This window comes from Ranitomeya imitator, chromosome 6 (genome assembly GCF_032444005.1).
Source record: "Ranitomeya imitator isolate aRanImi1 chromosome 6, aRanImi1.pri, whole genome shotgun sequence".
Classification (NCBI taxonomy): domain Eukaryota; kingdom Metazoa; phylum Chordata; class Amphibia; order Anura; family Dendrobatidae; genus Ranitomeya; species Ranitomeya imitator.
Window position 1 is genome coordinate 40225366 of NC_091287.1, and position 19988 is coordinate 40245353.

Below are 19988 nucleotides of genomic sequence, written 5' to 3' on the forward strand. Positions count from 1 at the left end.
CATGGTTGGGTCCTAAGTAATCAGAGTGTAGATAGGTAATAAATGTCCATTGTGATTTAACACCTCCTACATTATCCCTAATTATGGGTGTTCTGCATTCTCAACTAAAGGGCTCGCTTCTAATAGAGAATACCAGACTCTACAGAAAAGTCCTGGATCAATTGAACACCACGTATAAATTTACACATTATACCACTTTGATATTTTCCAGAATGTCCAGATAGATACTGCAGAAATGGAGGAAAATGTTTCCTAGAAAATAAAGTTCCAATATGCAGGTAATGGTCAAATAAACCATCATGGCTTAAAATGCAGAATTACCATATATTGTATCCAAAGTACAGTATGTACTGTATGTTGCATGCCTGGCCAAATCGAGCCTCGCTAGATATGCTTATCCATAGTACTGATAGTGGAAATGTTGTAGAGATATTCAAACACATAAACCACAAATACTGGTGTTTCTTGGCAGTACCATATCCTCACCGCAGAATGGATACCACGACGCATTTATATTTGTACTTCAGAAAAATATATCTTTGTACCATGCTTGCCAGTAGATAGAAAAAATAATAAAAACTGAGAGTCCTCAGTGGTATCTAAGCTTTGATTATTTGTACTCGGACAGCTGAGGTTCCAATCTACTCCAGCCTCTTGGCCCATATTGAAAAATGTTCTTGATTTAGAATTTACTACTACTCATATTTATATTATAATAATAATGATATCCAATATTACACTACAAAAAAATCGATGTGTTGAATGGTAGGAAGAGGAGGTTTGAGAACAATGAATAGAGAGCACACTGTAAGACTTTCTCTTTGCGCAACCTGTTAGAAGTAAGAAGTGTGCCTTAAAGAATCTCCATTATATCTCCTGTCCAGGGGTAGAATTGGAAAGAAGGAAATATACTGAGTTTAAGAATGTATAGTTGCCTTTTATGGGATTCAGGATTTTAATGTAAAACTTTATACAGTAAATGAGTCCAGCACTTGTTGAAAAGCCTGTGAGTGCCGCTTCCCCCTCCAACTCACAAGAAAAAGCCCGTGAGTGTCGCTTCTCCCACTTACTCACAGGAAAAGCCTGTGAGTGCCGCTTCCCCCACTTACTCACAGGAAAAGCCTGTGAGTGCCGCTTCCCCCACCAAGTCACAAGAAAAAGCCTGTGAGTGCCGCTTCCCCCACCAAGTCACAAGAAAAAGCCTGTGAGTGCCGCTTCCCCCTCCAACTCACAAGAAAAAGCCTGTGAGTGCTGCTTCCCCCACCAAGTCACAAGAAAAAGCCTGTGAGTGCCGCTTCCCCCTCCAACTCACAAGAAAAAGCCTGTGAGTGCTGCTTCCCCCACCAACTCACAAGAAAAAGCCCGTGAGTGCCGCTTCCCCACTTACTCACAGAAAAAGCCTGTGAGTGTCGCTTCTCCCACTTACTCACAGGAAAAGCCTGTGAGTGCCGCTTCCCCCACTTACTCACAGGAAAAGCCTGTGAGTGCCGCTTCCCCCACCAACTCACAAGAAAAAGCCTGTGAGTGCCGCTTCCCCCTCCAACTCACAAGAAAAAGCCCATGAGTGCCGCTTCCCCACTTACTCACAGAAAAAGCCTGTGCGTGTCGTTTCTCCCACTTATTCACAGGAAAAGCCTGTGAGTGCCGCTTCCCCCACCTACTCATAGGAAAAGCCTGTGAGTGCCGCTTCCCCCACCTACTCATAGGAAAAGCCTGTGAGTGGCGCTTCCCCCACCAACTCATAAGAAAAAGCCTGTGAGTGCCGCTTCCCCCACTTACTCACAGGAAAACCTTGCAAAAGCTGCTTCCCCATACATAGAAGAAATCTTGTGAGTGCTGCTTCCGCACTCACTTACAGGAGAAAGCCTGCCGCAAGTGCTGCTTCCTCCATCCACTCAGAAAAAGGTCTGTGAGTGCAGCTTCCCTCACCCACTCACAGAAGAAAGTCTGCAAGTGTTGCTTCCCCCTCCCACTCACAGTGAAAGATACTGAGTTTAGGAATGTATAGTTGCCTATAATGTGATTCAGGATTTTAATGTAAAACGTTGTGCAGTAAATGAGGCCAATACTCGTTGAAAAGCCTGTGAGTGCCGCTTCCCCCACCAACTCACTGAAAAAGCCTGAGAATGCTACTTACCTCACCAACTCACAGAAGAAAGCCTGCGAGTGCTGCTTCCATCATCCACTCACAGAAGAAAGCCTGCGAGTGCTGCTTCCATCATCCACTCACAGAAGAAAGCCTGCAAGTGCTGAGTCCCCTGCCCAATCACAGGAGAATGCCTAGGAGTACAGTTCCCCACACCCACTCACATGAGAAAGCTTGCCAGTGCTACTTCAGCCATCCACTCAGAAAAAGTCTGTGATTGCTGCTTCCCCAGCCAGCTCACAAGAGAAAGCCTAGGAGAGCCACTTCCCTCACCCACTCACAGTAAAAAGCCTGTGAGTGCTGATTCCGCCGTCCACTCACAGAAGAAAGCATAGGAGTGCCACTTCACTGCCCACTCACAGGAGAAAGCCTGCAAGTGCTGCCTCACCCACCCATTTACAGGAGAAAGCCTATGAGTGCTGATTCCGCCGCCCACTCACAGAAGAAAGCCTAGGAGTGCCACTTCACTGCCCACTCACAGGAGAAAGCCTGTAAGTGCTGCCTCACCCACCCACTCACAGTTGAAAGCCTGCAAGCGCCGTTTCCCTCGCCCACTCACAGGAGAAAGTATAGGAGTGCCACTTCCCTGCCCACTCTCAGGAGAAAGCCTGCAAGTGCTGCCTCACCCACCCATTTACAGGACAAAGCCTATGAGTGCTGCTTACCCTGCCCACTCTCAGGAGAAAGCCTAGGAATGCAGTCCTGACCCAGTTTAAGAACATGTACTGTGGTTGAAATGCGTTAGGTAATTTTCATGCTCCTTCTATACTCCAACTACAACTAACTGGTGCGTCACAACAATGCCAATGATTTTCAATTGATCTAATAAAGACATTTTCATTTTTTACTTGCCCTAGCTGGATCGTCACTTCCATTTGTGGCATACAGCTTTTCACACCTTTTGTTGTATGAGTTTGTAAACAGTATTAACTGTCCAATCAATGTGTATAAGCAGTGAAAGCAGAACTCACCGGCTTTCTCTACGAGTCTTGAAATCATTCTTCTACAGCTGTATCCTTTCTGGCATGAATATATCCTAAAACATGAGGCACTAGTTGACCACCTTTGTAAAAAAACACGATTTTGTGTTACTCCGTCTGGAGTTGTCTATGCTAGATATGTACTGGGTAGCCACCTAGTGGTTGTAATGTGAGTTGCAGTCTACCAAGGAATTTGCTGGCTTGCCTTTTGCTTAAGCAAAGCAATAGATGGACACATCATTAATCATTACTAACATGAAATAAGCTTAGTGCCTACTCCTCCATCACCTGCTACCCTCCTATGGGAGATTTGACAGAATTGCTTTATTTTTGTAGTAGAACATACAAATAATAATTTCTCAACAACATGCATTCATTCATTAGTTCAGCGATAAACCACAGTGTTTAGCTGGAGATATCACATTTCTTCCTGCATATGACAGTCCACGATTCTGAATCTCAAAATTTTTATGATATTTTACAACCTACTTTTTGCCGCGCAGTGTAGTCATTAATCACTCGGCAATGGCCTGTCTGAGATGCCATATGCGATTTCATGGACCTGATTCCTAAGATCCCAGGTGGAAATTTTAGCAGTTATGGAACCGAACATGTCATCTCTCCGAAGAGCAGAACTCAAATAGATTACTTAGTAGACATCAATGCGTTCACACTGCAAGATAATTCACAGTTTTTCCATAATAACCCTCTCTAGAATATAATGTAACGCTGCGGCCGAGTATGAAAATTGTATGAGGTTCAGGGCAACGTGCATTGATTTATTAAACTAATCAGTGGCCATTATGACAGTTATGTGATATAGAAAACATGGGCCTGTTGTGCACCGGGCCGGCAGTAGACTGTGCCGCATGATCTGAATGTTCTTCTCCCAGATATTAATAATGTTCCCCAGTTTAGGAGCATTATACAGCGATTCCGTAAATTAGAAAGCGTGTTCTGTCACTTTTTCTTATTTTCAGCAGTAAAGAAGAAAACCGTTTCTGAATATAAGCCAGGATTATCCTTAGTGTAGCCCAGACTTCAGCTTCAGGCATAGTATATATATATAGAATGATTCACTATATTGGTGACCACAAGTCAATAATGATACTAAAATAAATAATTTTATTGTTGTACCTTTTAAAATAAATGCTTAAAAAATTATTATAACAGCATTAGACAAAGGTGTTGGATTCAATTGTAGGGATCGTTATGCCATGGGGAAAACTAATTGTGCATGACGGCCAAACAACAAGAAAGTTAAAACACAATAACGTGATCCATTCAATACACAAGGAAATTCAATCCAAAAAGGCTGCAAAAACAAGTGTGCCTACTTAAGGAAAATGTCCGATCCACAGTGCAACATTGAATGTCTCCCTATGCGTTAAGCCTGTGATAATAGTCATGGAATAATAATATGTATGGTGTTGGGATAGAAGTTCCCCTCTGAATCCTAGTATCTTCAATTTCAATGACTATATAACACTAGATTTAGCAATGAGGTATGTTACCTGTATGGCCGTATGTTAATCCTCTGGCGTCCCTCGCCCCGACGCGCGTTTTGCTGTGCTTCTTCGGGATAACGATCCCTGTTTACAATTGAATTTCTACTGTTGTTATCATAATTTTTTAAGCATTTATTTTAAAGCTACAACAATAAAATTATTTATTTTAGTACCAAAAATTTGTTGGGGATCATTATTGACTAGTGGTAACCAATATAGTGAATCATTGTTTATTTAATGGTACATTTACCATATGATATACATGGGTTTAATATATAGGGCATCCCATAAGTGATTAGTACTGTATAGAATATGGCATTTTAAAGGATTTTCCAGTTTAGAAAATATGCAGAGAGGAAGAAAACAGGATCTCTAGTACCACCTACTGGAAGCAACCAACCTAAAAGTCAATATCGACTCTCTAACAAGCCTACATGACTTTGTATAAAAGCCAAACCTGATACTCTATTTGCAGACACATTTTCCAGGATGTTTACCCTTCATCAGTTTAAAGCAGGAGGTGTGAGTTAAAGCAAGAGGTGTGAGTTTCATACTAGTGTAAGGAGACTTATAGGCCTTGCAATGCTCCTCTTTCCTATGTCATGTGACAAGGCTCATTAAAGGATCAATATTGACTTACTGCGTTGAGAAACACGTGATGGTGTCTCCGCGGTGTTGGATGTTTTGGTCTCCCCGAGGCCAATCATCTGTGCCTTTATAGCCTTTTTACTAGGCACTGCTCCTAATAGCCAGATTCCTACTCCACACTGATGAGGGGCAAAAACCCCGAAACAGCTGTCTGTGGATGGATACCATGCTTGGCATAGGTGGCTTTCCTTCATAGGATGCTGCCCTTCCCGTGGTTGTTCCTTCCCGGGGAAAGGCCTGGCTATTCACTGCTTGTGTCGAGAAACACGTGATGGTGTCTCCGCAGCTTCTTTACATGCGTCTGCATATTTCCCATAAGGGATGGGGGCAGTGTTCTGGTATCACTGCGTTGAGAAACACGTGATGGTGTCTCCGCGGTGTTGGATGTTTTGGTCTCCCCGAGGCCAATCATCTGTGCCTTTATTGACTTATAGGATTGTTAGTTCTAGTAGGCGGCTCTAAAGTTCCTGCTCTTGTCCTCTGTGAAGTGGCAATTTGCATATTTAATTTCCAAGAGGAACATTGCATTGCCTATAAGTCTCCTTACGCTGGCATGTTAGGGATGTCACTCTCCACAAGGAGAGACATTACCCCTTAGATTGCAGTTAAGAAATACATTTGCAAACTCATAATAATGCAATTATTTGTTAAAAAAAAACAACAACTAAGCATGACTTACTTCTTCATGGCCCTGCCATCACACGAGGGCAGCGGTTGTGACATTACACCTACAACATGTGACTCCTGTACTAAATTCAGTGGTCTTGTGCTGTCTACCTTGGGATGACTGCTGACAGCAGTGATCGTTGTAGATTTGACAGCCTAACCATAGCTCTATGAACAAGGAACACCAGGAATAATCTGGAAGGCAGCACTGGTACAGCAGGGGCATCAACATTACCAAAACTATGCATAATACTAATTACAGGGATCTTATTGTTCAATGCAGCCCAGAATTACAGCACTTTACTGAGATTCCTCAGAATCCGTAAAAAAGCAGAGAATTCTATTTACCATTCTCTGAAAGAATTTAACATATATCGTGGTCCTTCAAGTTACAATATTAACTGGACAGCTGGATCCTAGGAGATCCAGTCAGCTCTGTTATGCAGGAAGGAGGTTGAATTTCTCCTGTAACTGGAGCTAACATAGCAGCCCCAGTTACAGGGGAAATCAGCAATAGATAAATAAAGGCATTAATATGTAAAAATCTTTTAAGGCTTTATGAGGGGGCACAGTGTGTAAATAAAATAAAAAAACAAAAATTGCCAGTCTGAATTGCTATTTTCAGCCACACCCCTCCTTGATTAAAAAAATATGTCCAATTTATTAAAATAATTTCTACGGAAAGGGTAACGCAATTTAAAATATGTATTTAGTCATTTGTGGCTAAAAAAAAGTAAAAAATACACACTTGTTTTCTATTTTTCTTTACTTTCTCCCCTGATTATCTGCAAAATAAAAAACAGAATATAAATATGACAAAATAATTAAGCCCCTTTTATCATGGAAAAGGGTACAAAAATTAGCGCTTGAATAATAAAACTCGAAAATGTGCCTTGCCAGGAATGGGGGGAATCGGTCAGGTCATTACCAGTTTAAGGTCACATGCAGGCAGTGTACCAGATGGGCAGCTTATCTTGACACAAATAGAGGGCAGTTCAGGACACGTAGACGTGTAGTACCGCACTGTACTGCTGAAAGGCGCTACTATGCAGCCAAATAAATGCTCCACAGTACTAAAGGGAGTTTTGTCAGTAAAATATTGATACTGATTGGTTGGATTTGTGGTCATCATTATTGATCCAGACTTACCGTGATGCTGAGTGTGGCTACAAATGACAGTTTCCCAGGTAAGGCCATTGTATGTGGACTACTGTATATTGTAACCTGAGGCCATGGTAAATTTTTCTTTCTGAAAAATGTCCTACATTGGACGTTATACTTTTTTTTCAAGTTTTATACTTTGCTTTTTATGACTGTAAATCCAGAATATCTCAAAATCTGCTACCTATCAACTCCCAATGGAGCTTGATTTAAAGGGGTATTCCATCCCCCAAATCGTATCTCAATATGTAATAGGTGTAATAATAATAATATTAGCAAATTCCTCCATTTAGAAATGTAGTATAGTTTTTCTGATTCGTTATGTCACTTTCATCATGTGCAGGCATTGCAGGACCTTGGGTATCCATAGATACGACCACTGATATAGTGACAGCTAGTTGCTAGTGGTTGTAACTATGGATACCTAAGGTCCTGCAATGTCTGCACACGGAGAAAGAGAAATAGCTAATCAGAAAAACTATCCTACATTTCTAATTGGAGGTGTTTGCTAATATTATTACATCTACTACATATTGGGATAGGATCTTGAAGATGGGAATTGTTGTGAGTTCTGTTTTTGGGCTCCCTCTGGTGGTTACTGATGGTACTGGGTGATTTGTGTTCTGCTGTCTCTGGTGTCCACCTGTTCTATTAGGATTTGGGAGTTTCCTATTTAACCGGGCTTTCTTGTCATTTCCCCGCCGGCTATCAAGGTTATCAGAGTGTTTTGTTACCTCAGCTTCTGGCTTCAGTAATCTTCAGGACAAGCTAAGTTTTGATTTTCTTGTTCCACGTTTTGCTTTATTTTTGTCTTGTCCAGCTTGCATATAATTGTCTCTTTGCTGCTGGTTGCATTAGTGGGCTGTAATTGCTCCTTATGTTCCATGAGTTGGAACATGAGTTCAAGTAATTACAGGATGGTTTTTTGAAGGGTTTTTTGCTGACCGCGCAGTTTACTTTTGTATCCTCTGCTATCTAGTTTTAGCGGGCCTCATTTTGCTGAATCTGTTTTCATACTGTGTATGTGCCTTCCTCTCATTTCACCGTCATTATATGTGGGGGGCTGCTATTTCTGTGGGGTATTTCTCTGGAGGCAAGAGAGGTCTGTGTTTCTTCTAATAGGGGAAGTTAGATCTTCGGCTGGTGCGAGACGTCTAGGATCAACGTAGGCACGTTCCCCGGCTATTGTTATTTGTGTGTTCAGGTTTAGGGTCGCAGTCAGCTCAGGTTCCATCACCCTAGAGCTCGTTGGTGCTTGTCCTTTTGTGATTCCCTGCCATTGGAATCATGACAGTATAGCCGGCCAGAATGTTTGGGCTGAAGTAGGAGGAAAAGTAGTCTGAGGAAGTTTTTTTTTTTTTTTTTTCTCTCCTCTGAGGTTGCTGCCTAGCCTTAATTGCAGTTTTTTTTTTTTTTCTCTCCTCTGAGGTTGCTGCCTAGCCTTAATTGCAGCCAGGCTGATTTTTTTTTTTTTTTTCCTCCTCTTAATCCTTGAATGGCTCTGACCTTAGCTGTTTATCATGGACGTCCAGAGTTTAGCTTCCAGCTTGAATAATCTTGCTGCTAAGGTTCAAAATATACAAGATTTTGTTGTACATGCTCCTATGTCTGAACCTAGAATTCCTATTCCAGAGTTCTTTGCTGGAGATAGATCTAGTTTTCTGAATTTTAGGAACAATTGCAAGCTGTTCCTTTCTTTGAAATCTCGCTCTTCTGGAGACCCTGCTCAGCAGGTTAAGATTATTATATCTTTCCTGCGGGGTGACCCTCAAAATTGGACATTTGCATTGGCACCAGGGGATCCTGCGTTGCTTAATGTGGATGCGTTTTTTCTGGCATTGGGTTTGCTCTATGAGGAACCTAACCAGGAGATTCAGGCTGAAAAAGCTTTATTAGCTCTCTCTCAGGGGCAAGATGAAGCAGAAATATATTGTCAAAAATTTCGGAAATGGTCAGTGCTTACTCAGTGGAATGAGTGCGCCCTGGCTGCAAAGTTCAGAGATGGCCTTTCTGAGGCCATTAAAGATGTTATGGTGGGGTTCCCTGCGCCTACGGGTCTGAATGAGTCTATGACTATGGCTATTCAGATTGATCGGCGTTTATGGGAGCGCAAACCTGTGCACCATTTGGCGGTGTCTTCTGAACAGGCACTTGAGACAATGCAATGTGATAGAGTTCAGTCTAGAAGTGAACGGCAAAACTACAGGCGGAAAAATGGGTTGTGCTTTTATTGTGGTGATTCAGCTCATGTTATATCAGCATGCTCTAAACGCACAAAAAAGGTTGATAAGTCTGTTGCCATTAGTACGTTACAGTCTAAGTTCATTCTGTCTGTGACTCTGATTTGCTCATTATCATCCATTTCCGTCGATGCCTATGTAGATTCAGGCGCTGCCCTGAGTCTTATGGATTGGTCATTTGCCAAGCGATGTGGGTTTAGTCTTGAGCCTCTGGAAGTCCCTATTCCTTTGAAGGGAATTGACTCTACAACTTTAGCTATGAATAAACCTCAGTACTGGACACAAGTGACCATGCGTATGACTCCCGTTCATCAGGAGGTGATTCGCTTCCTGGTATTGTATAATTTACATGATGTTCTAGTACTTGGTCTGCCATGGTTACAAAATCATAATCCAGTCCTTGACTGGAAAACAATGTCTGTGTTAAGCTGGGGATGTCAGGGGGTTCATGATGATGCACCTCCGATTTCTATCGCTTCATCTACTCCTTCTGAGGTTCCTGTATTTTTGTCTGATTATCGGGATGTTTTTGAGGAGCCTAAGCTCAGTTCGCTTCCTCCTCACAGGGATTGCGATTGTGCTATAGATTTAATTCCTGGTAGTAAATTTCCTAAAGGTCGTTTGTTCAATCTGTCAGTGCCAGAGCATATTGCTATGCGGGATTATGTTAAGGAGTCCTTGGAAAAGGGACATATCCGTCCATCTTCGTCCCCTTTGGGAGCAGGTTTTTTTTTCGTGGCCAAAAAAGATGGGTCCTTGAGGCCTTGTATAGATTATCGTCTTTTGAATAAGATTACCGTAAAATATCAGTATCCTTTGCCTTTGTTGACTGATTTGTTTGCTCGCATTAAGGGGGCTAAATGGTTCACTAAGATTGATCTTCGGGGTGCGTATAATCTTATACGAATAAAGCAAGGTGATGAGTGGAAAACCGCATTTAATACGCCTGAGGGCCATTTTGAGTATTTGGTAATGCCTTTCGGACTTTCTAATGCTCCTTCAGTCTTCCAGTCCTTTATGCATGATATTTTCCGTGAATATCTGGATAAATTTATGATTGTGTATTTGGATGATATTTTGGTTTTTTCTGATGACTGGGAGTCTCATGTTCAGCAGGTCAGGAAGGTGTTTCAGGTCCTGCTGGCTAATTCCTTGTTTGTAAAGGGCTCAAAGTGTCTCTTTGGAGTCCAGAAGATTTCTTTCTTGGGGTATATTTTTTCCCCTTCTACTATTGAGATGGATCCCGTCAAGGTTCGGGCTATTTGTGACTGGACGCAGCCTGCATCTCTTAAGAGTCTGCAGAAGTTCTTAGGCTTTGCTAATTTCTATCGTCGTTTTATAACTAATTTTTCTAGTGTTGTTAAGCCTTTGACGGATTTGACTAAGAAGGGTGCTGATGTTGCTGATTGGTCTCCTGCGGCTGTGGAGGCCTTTCGGGAACTTAAACACCGGTTTTCTTCTGCTCCTGTGTTGCGTCAGCCTGATGTTTCGCTTCCTTTCCAAGTTGAGGTTGATGCTTCCGAGATTGGAGCGGGGGCGGTTTTGTCACAGAGAAGCTCCGATTGCTCGGTGATGAAGCCATGTGCGTTCTTTTCTAGAAAATTTTCGCCCGCTGAGCGGAATTATGATGTGGGTAATCGGGAACTTTTGGCCATGAAGTGGGCATTTGAGGAGTGGCGTCATTGGCTGGAGGGTGCTAGACATCGTGTGGTGGTCTTGACTGATCACAAAAATCTGATTTACCTTGAGTCTGCCAGGCGTCTGAATCCTAGACAGGCTCGTTGGTCACTGTTTTTCTCTCGTTTCAATTTTGTGGTTTCATACCTGCCAGGTTCAAAAAATGTGAAGGCGGATGCTCTTTCTAGGAGTTTTGTGCCTGACTCCCCTAGAAATTCTGAGCCCTCTGGTATCCTTAGGGATGGGGTGATTTTGTCGGCCGTCTTCCCAGACTTGCGACGTGCTTTGCAGGAGTTTCAGGCGGGTAAACCTGATCGTTGTCCGCCTGAGAGACTATTTGTTCCGGATAGTTGGACCAGTAGAGTCATCTGCGAGGTCCATTCTTCTGCGTTGGCAGGTCATCCTGGAATATTTGGTACTAGAGACTTGGTGGCCAGGTCTTTTTGGTGGCCTTCCTTGTCGAGGGATGTGCGTTCTTTTGTGCAGTCTTGTGAGGTTTGTGCTCGGGCTAAGCCTTGCTGTTCTCGAGCCAGTGGATTGTTGTCACCTTTGCCTATCCCGAAGAGGCCTTGGACGCACATTTCCATGGACTTTATTTCGGATCTCCCTGTCTCTCAAAAAATGTCTGTCATCTGGGTTGTGTGTGACCGCTTTTCTAAAATGGTTCATCTTGTACCCTTGCCTAAGTTGCCTTCCTCCTCTGAGTTGGTCCCTCTGTTTTTCCAGAACGTGGTTCGTTTGCATGGGATTCCGGAGAACATCGTTTCTGACAGGGGATCCCAGTTTGTGTCTAGATTTTGGCGGACGTTCTGTGCTAAGATGGGCATTGATTTGTCCTTATCGTCTGCATTCCATCCTCAGACGAATGGCCAGACGGAGCGAACTAATCAGACCTTGGAAACTTATTTGAGGTGTTTTGTTTCTGCTGATCAGGATGACTGGGTTACCTTTTTGCCGCTGGCCGAGTTTGCCCTTAATAATCGGGCTAGTTCTGCTACCTTGGTTTCTCCTTTCTTTTGTAATTCGGGGTTTCATCCTCGTTTTTCCTCTGGTCAGGTGGAGCCTTCTGATTATCCTGGAGTGGACATGGTGGTGGATGGGTTGCATCGGATTTGGAGTCATGTGGTGGACAATTTGAAGTTGTCCCAGGAGAAGGCTCAGCAGTTTGCTAATCGCCGTCGCCGCGTGGGTCCTCGACTTCGTGTTGGGGACTTGGTGTGGTTGTCTTCTCGTTTTGTTCCTATGAAGGTCTCTTCTCCTAAGTTCAAGCCTCGGTTCATCGGTCCTTATAGGATCTTGGAAATTCTTAACCCTGTGTCGTTTCGTTTGGATCTCCCGGCATCGTTTGCTATTCATAATGTGTTCCATCGGTCGTTGTTGCGGAGGTATGAGGTACCTGTTGTTCCTTCGCTTGAGCCTCCTGCTCCGGTGCTGGTGGAGGGAGAATTGGAGTATGTTGTGGAGAAGATCTTGGATTCTCGTGTTTCCAGACGGAAACTCCAATATTTGGTCAAGTGGAAGGGTTATGGTCAGGAGGATAATTCTTGGGTGGTTGCCTCTGATGTTCATGCTGATGATTTGGTCCGCGCTTTTCATAGGGCTCATCCTGGTCGCCCTGGTGGTTCTCGTGAGGGTTCGGTGACCCCTCCTCAAGGGGGGGGGTACTGTTGTGAGTTCTGTTTTTGGGCTCCCTCTGGTGGTTACTGATGGTACTGGGTGATTTGTGTTCTGCTGTCTCTGGTGTCCACCTGTTCTATTAGGATTTGGGAGTTTCCTATTTAACCGGGCTTTCTTGTCATTTCCCCGCCGGCTATCAAGGTTATCAGAGTGTTTTGTTACCTCAGCTTCTGGCTTCAGTAATCTTCAGGACAAGCTAAGTTTTGATTTTCTTGTTCCACGTTTTGCTTTATTTTTGTCTTGTCCAGCTTGCATATAATTGTCTCTTTGCTGCTGGTTGCTTTAGTGTGCTGTAATTGCTCCTCATGTTCCATGAGTTGGAACATGAGTTCAAGTAATTACAGGATGGTTTTTTGAAGGGTTTTTTGCTGACCGCACAGTTTACTTTTGTATCCTCTGCTATCTAGTTTTAGCGGGCCTCATTTTGCTGAATCTGTTTTCATACTGTGTATGTGCCTTCCTCTCATTTCACCGTCATTATATGTGGGGGGCTGCTATTTCTGTGGGGTATTTCTCTGGAGGCAAGAGAGGTCTGTGTTTCTTCTAATAGGGGAAGTTAGATCTTCGGCTGGTGCGAGACGTTTAGGATCAACGTAGGCACGTTCCCCGGCTATTGTTATTTGTGTGTTCAGGTTTAGGGTCGCGGTCAGCTCAGGTTCCATCACCCTAGAGCTCGTTGGTGCTTGTCCTTTTGTGATTCCCTGCCATTGGAATCATGACAGGGAATACCACTTTAAGGGATTTTACTATATATTTTTTTAGATTTTGCTTAGGTTTTTAGTAAATCTTGGTGCTTCTTGGGGGGGAAAAAATTCTACGGTCAAATGAATAAAACATGGGACTTTTCTTAAAGCGATGACTGGAGAAGTGTAAACCTCGGTTGCATCATTGTCTGTGTGCTCATAGATTACAGTGTTTATCTTTTGAGGATTATGCTATGTCTCGGTGCTAGGGAGATTTAAGTGCAGCATCTTTTTGTCTGCATTTCTTTCTACTTGCAGAAATCAAAGCAGAACCCTGGGGAGGTTTATATCCCAGGAAACGAATAAAGCGTGAAGGATTTTAAATAAAAAGTTGTTTTTATTACTACACCAGTGCTCTTATTTTTTTATGTAATCCATACAAACATGATTATACCTTCATGGAATGTCCAACATTTTATCTACAAAGAATTTGGAACTTTTTCTTTCTTATTATATATTTTATTATTTATAATGAAAATAAAAAAATACATATATACGGTAATTAGAAATTTTTGCTGTATGTTTTAATCAGTTCATATTTTATATATATATTTATATTTCTTTATTCACCCCTAACATGCAAAACAAGCTGTAGTATTTTCATGTGTCATAGGATTTTTTTCATTTGAGATTTTTTTATAGTTTTTTGAGAGGTGCGAATACCAAAAACACCAATTGTGGAATTGTTTTTCATTTTGTATTTTGTTAAATTATACAGTAATTGAGTAAGTCGAGTCCCTATGACGACTGCGATGCCGGTGATGTGCACAATTTTTAATGTTTTTATATTTTTTTCATTATAAAGAATTTTAATGGGAAGAACTTTTTTTTTTATATTTAAAAATATTTTATGATATTTATTCTGACTTTTTATTTTAGTCCCACTAGGGAACTTGAACTTTATTATACAAGCGATTTTAACGTCTCCATACTCACTTGATTTTTGTACCTTTTTCCATGATAAAAGGGGCTTAATTGTTTTGTCATTTTTATATTCCATAAAAACATAATGAGCAAATACCGTGCAAAAAGTAAATAGTAATAATAGTACACGTAAATAACATAGGTACTTAATTGACACTATTTTGATCCAAAAAGCGTAAAAGTCATCCCACCGCGACAAGGTGTACCCAATCACAATGGTCCCTAACTCTTGTAATTCACCTCTCTATATGTCCCCAGATCTCAAAATGGTTAAAGGCTAGCAGGACCCAGACCTGACTATTTTTCACCTGCCTGTCAAAAGTTATAGATACAAGATGCCCAGCCCAAAAAGAGGGATGCCACGCCCCTCTACGTACAAAGTACAAAAAAACTAAAACAAAACCAAATAAATGAGCTGGAACTCATGATGTCATGAATGCAATGTTCCACCCCATTCCTTTAGTTGCTGTATTATTAGAGTATTCTCACCTATGACCATCTATCTATATAATCGTCTAAGGGGTTCTTCCGTCTGTCTGTCTGTAACGGAAATCCTTCGTCACTGATCCTGCCGACCGCGACCAATCAGCGACAGGCTTAGTCCCGCCGCGAATTGGCCCCTCCCTACTCTCCTCCTGTTGTTGCCCCCTCCCTACTCCCCTCCAGTCAGCGCTAGTGTGTCGCCCCATCCCGGAACAACTTTTTACTATTGATACTGCCCATGCAGCATCAATAGTAAAAAGATATAATGTTAAAAATAATAAAAAATTGTGTTATTCTCACCTTCCGATGTCCACCGATGCGCGCAATGCTGCCAACCAGCTTCCGTTCCTAGTGATGCATTGCGAAATTACCGCTAAGTCATCTGGGTAATTTTGCAATGCATCACTGGGAACGGAAGCTGGCGGCAGCATCGCGCTCATCGGCACAGTTTCGCTGGATGCCGGAGTGTGAGTATATAACTATTTTTTATTTATTTTTTTTAACAGGGATATGGTGCCCACACTGCTATATACTATGTGGGCTGTGTTATATACTGCATGGGCTGTGTTATATACTACGTGGCGGCCTGTGTTATATACTGCATGGGCTGTGTTATATACTGCATGGGCTGTGTTATATACTACGTGGCCTGTGTTATATACTGCGTGGGCTGTGCTATATATTACGTAGGCTGTGCTATATATTACATGGGCTGTGTTATATACTACGTGGCTGTCTTTGTTACTAGGGCTGTGCTATATACTACGTGGGCAGTGTTATATACTGAGTGGGCAGTGTTATATACTGCTTGGGCTGTGTTATATACTGCATGGGCTGTGTTATAAACTACGTGTCCTGTGTTATATATTGCGTGGGCTGTGCTATATATTACATGGGCTGTGCTACATATTACATTGGCTGTGTTATATACCACGTGGCTGCTCTATACTATGTGGCTGCTATATACTATGTGGCTGTCTGTGTTACGTGGGTTGTGCTGTATACTATGTGGCTGCTATATACTATGTGGCTGCTATATACTATGTGGCTATGCTATATACTACGTGGCTGTGCTATACACTATGTGGCTGTGCTATATACTACGTGGCTGTGCTATATACTGTGTGGCTGTGCTATATACTACGTGGCTGTCTTATATACTACGTGGCTGTGTCATATACTACGTGGCTGTGCTAAGCGCGACATACATACATACATATTCTAGATTTACCCGATGCGTTAGAATCGGGCCACCATCTAGTAGCTTATAGAAGAGAATAGGGAAGATTTCAGAAACTGTCTAAAAAAAAAAGTATTTTCTGCCCATATCAGAAAATCACAGCCTAACTTTTTTTTTCTGTTCTTGAAAAATAAAAGGTGAGCTGTGATTTATTCCTTCTGGATATAGAGACCATTTGTCATTTAGGCAGTTTTTTAGAATCTCCCCCAAAATTCTATAATAAGGTGTATTGCTCTTCAAAGGTACAAAGGAAACCATATAGAGGCTCACAGAGTGCCTATGACTCCATAGGAACTCCATATGCTCCAACCTCCAAGTTATTCCATGTATATGAGGCCTAAACAAAATACCTATATCAAAGAAGTTCTCTGGGAAGTTGACCAGAATGGCCACCATCACATATTTCAAACGGCAATAGGTTCTAAGCACAGAGAAGGGCTAAAGTAGGAGAACAGGAACTCCTCGGTTGACTGAGCAGAAAAGGCTTTTTTTCTTTCTGCTCCTTGTCCAGGATGAGGTAGCAGATCAGATATATTTATTCACAATGTTGCTCCTCAGCCTGAGAAGATCTTGCTCTAACATTGCTCAGATATATCTGACTCATACATAGTAACATACATAGTAACATAGTTAGTAAGGCCGAAAAAAGACATTTGTCCATCCAGTTCAGCCTATATTCCATCATAATAAATACCCAGATCTACGTCCTTCTACAGAACCTAATAATTGTATGATACAATATTGTTCTGCTCCAGGAAGACATCCAGGCCTCTCTTGAACCCCTCGACTGAGTTCGCCATCACCACCTCCTCAGGCAAGCAATTCCAGATTCTCACTGCCCTAACAGTAAAGAATCCTCTTCTATGTTGGTGGAAAAACCTTCTCTCCTCCAGACGCAAAGAATGCCCCCTTGTGCCCGTCACCTTCCTTGGTATAAACAGATCCTCAGCGAGATATTTGTATTGTCCCCTTATATACTTATACATGGTTATTAGATCGCCCCTCAGTCGTCTTTTTTCTAGACTAAATAATCCTAATTTCGCTAATCTATCTGGGTATTGTAGTTCTCCCATCCCCTTTATTAATTTTGTTGCCCTCCTTTGTACTCTCTCTAGTTCCATTATATCCTTCCTGAGCACCGGTGCCCAAAACTGGACACAGTACTCCATGTGCGGTCTAACTAGGGATTTGTACAGAGGCAGTATAATGCTCTCATCATGTGTATCCAGACCTCTTTTAATGCACCCCATGATCCTGTTTGCCTTGGCAGCTGCTGCCTGGCACTGGCTGCTCCAGGTAAGTTTATCATTAACTAGGATCCCCAAGTCCTTCTCCCTGTCAGATTTACCCAGTGGTTTCCCGTTCAGTGTGTAATGGTGATATTGATTCCCTCTTCCCATGTGTATAACCTTACATTTATCATTGTTAAACCTCATCTGCCACCTTTCAGCCCAAGTTTCCAACTTATCCAGATCCATCTGTAGCAGAATACTATCTTCTCTTGTATTAACTGCTTTACATAGTTTTGTATCATCTGCAAATATCGATATTTTACTGTGTAAACCTTCTACCAGATCATTAATGAATATGTTGAAGAGAACAGGTCCCAATACTGACCCCTGCGGTACCCCACTGGTCACAGCGACCCAGTTAGAGACTATACCATTTATAACCACCCTCTGCTTTCTATCACTAAGCCAGTTACTAACCCATTTACACACATTTTCCCCCAGACCAAGCATTCTCATTTTGTGTACCAACCTCTTGTGCGGCACGGTATCAAACGCTTTGGAAAAATCGAGATATACCACGTCCAATGACTCACCGTGGTCCAGTCTATAGCTTACCTCTTCATAAAAACTGATTAGATTGGTTTGACAGGAGCGATTTCTCATAAACCCATGCTGATATGGAGTTAAACAGTTATTCTCATTGAGATAATCCAGAATAACATCCCTCAGAAACCCTTCAAATATTTTACCAACAATAGAGGTTAGACTTACTGGCCTATAATTTCCAGGTTCACTTTTAGAGCTTTTTGAATATTGGCACCACATTTGCTATGCGCCAATCCTGCGGAACAGACCCTGTCTCTATAGAGTCCCTAAAAATAAGAAATAATGGTTTATCTATTACATTACTTAGTTCTCTTAGTACTCGTGGGTGTATGCCATCCGGACCCGGAGATTTATCTATTTTAATCTTATTTAGCCGGTTTCGCACCTCTTCTTGGGTTAGATTGGTGACCCTTAATATAGGGTTTTCATTGTTTCTTGGGATTTCACCTAGCATTTCATTTTCCACCGTGAATACCGTGGAGAAGAAGGTGTTTAATATGTTAGCTTTTTCCTCGTCATCTACAACCATTCTTTCCTCACTATTTTTTAAGGGGCCTACATTTTCAGTTTTTATTCTTTTACTATTGATATAGTTGAAGAACAGTTTGGGATTAGTTTTACTCTCCTTAGCAATGTGCTTCTCTGTTTCCTTTTTGGCAGCTTTAATTAGTTTTTTAGATAAAGTATTTTTCTCCCTATAGTTTTTTAGAGCTTCAATGGTGCCATCCTGCTTTAATAGTGCAAATGCTTTCTTTTTACTGTTAATTGCCTGTCTTACTTCTTTGTTTAGCCACATTGGGTTTTTCCTATTTCTAGTCCTTTTATTCCCACAAGGTATAAACCGCTTACACTGCCTATTTAGGATGTTCTTAAACATTTCCCATTTATTATCTGTATTCTCATTTCTGAGGATATTGTCCCAGTCTACCAGATTAAGGGCATCTCTAAGCTGTTCAAACTTTGCCTTCCTAAAGTTCAATGTTTTTGTGACTCCCTGACAAGTCCCCCTAGTGAAAGACAGGTGAAACTGCACAATATTGTGGTCGCTATTTCCTAAATGCCCAACAACCTGCAGATTTGTTATTCTGTCAGGTCTATTAGATAGTATTAGGTCTAAAAGTGCTGCTTCTCTGGTTGGATTCTGCACCAATTGTGAAAGATAATTTTTCTTGGTTATTAGCAGAAACCTGTTGCCTTTATGGGTTTCACAGGTTTCTGTTTCCCAGTTAATATCCGGGTAGTTAAAGTCCCCCATAACCAGGACCTCATTATGGGTTGCAGCTTCATCTATCTGCTTTAGAAGTAGACTTTCCATGCTTTCTGTTATATTTGGGGGTTTGTAACAGACCCCAATGAGAATTTTGTTACCATTTTTCCCTCCATGAATTTCAACCCATATGGACTCGACATCCTCATTCCCTTCGCTAATATCCTCCCTTAAAGTGGACTTTAGACAAGACTTTACATAGAGACAAACCCCTCCTCCTCTCCGATTTTTACGATCCTTTCTAAACAGACTGTAACCCTGTAAGTTAACTGCCCAGTCATAGCTTTCATCTAACCATGTCTCGGTTATTCCCACTATGTCAAAGTTACCTGTAGATATTTCTGCTTCTAGTTCTTCCATCTTGTTTGTCAGGCTTCTGGCGTTTGCGAGCATGCAGTTTAGAGGATTTTGTTTTGTTCCAATCTCCTCACTGTGGATTGTTTTAGAAATGTTCTTACCTCCCTTCTGAGTATGTTTTCCTGGGTCATCTTTGTTCGACTCGTGCACTGATTCTCCAAGCATCCCGTCCAACCCCTGCTTAGCGCAAATTATAGCCTCAAATAGATGACGGCCATTTGGGATAGCTTCTCAGAGAATCCCTTTTATTACACGGACAGGAGGTTGCTTAGAAACTGATGCAGCTTATGGAAAATGTGGACAAAACTTCTCAGATTTCGAGGAAACAAAATGATTCCACACTTTCTATTGACACATTAGAAAAAAAAGTAGCCACAAAACAAAATAGACTCCATAGTTTCTTCGGAAGTATATGTATCTAAAATATAATTGT

At 41.8% G+C, this 19988-nt stretch overlaps 1 protein-coding gene across 2 annotated transcripts in view; it reads left to right on the top strand.

Moving 5' to 3' along the window:
• Window positions 1-19988, top strand: part of MALRD1 (MAM and LDL receptor class A domain containing 1) — a 419241-nt gene that overhangs the window by 335887 nt on the left and 63366 nt on the right. For both annotated transcript variants that reach the window (XM_069729529.1, XM_069729530.1), the window contains one exon: window positions 212-278. In XM_069729529.1, the coding sequence (XP_069585630.1) occupies window positions 212-278 (67 nt within the window). The remainder of the gene's footprint in view (window positions 1-211; window positions 279-19988) is intronic.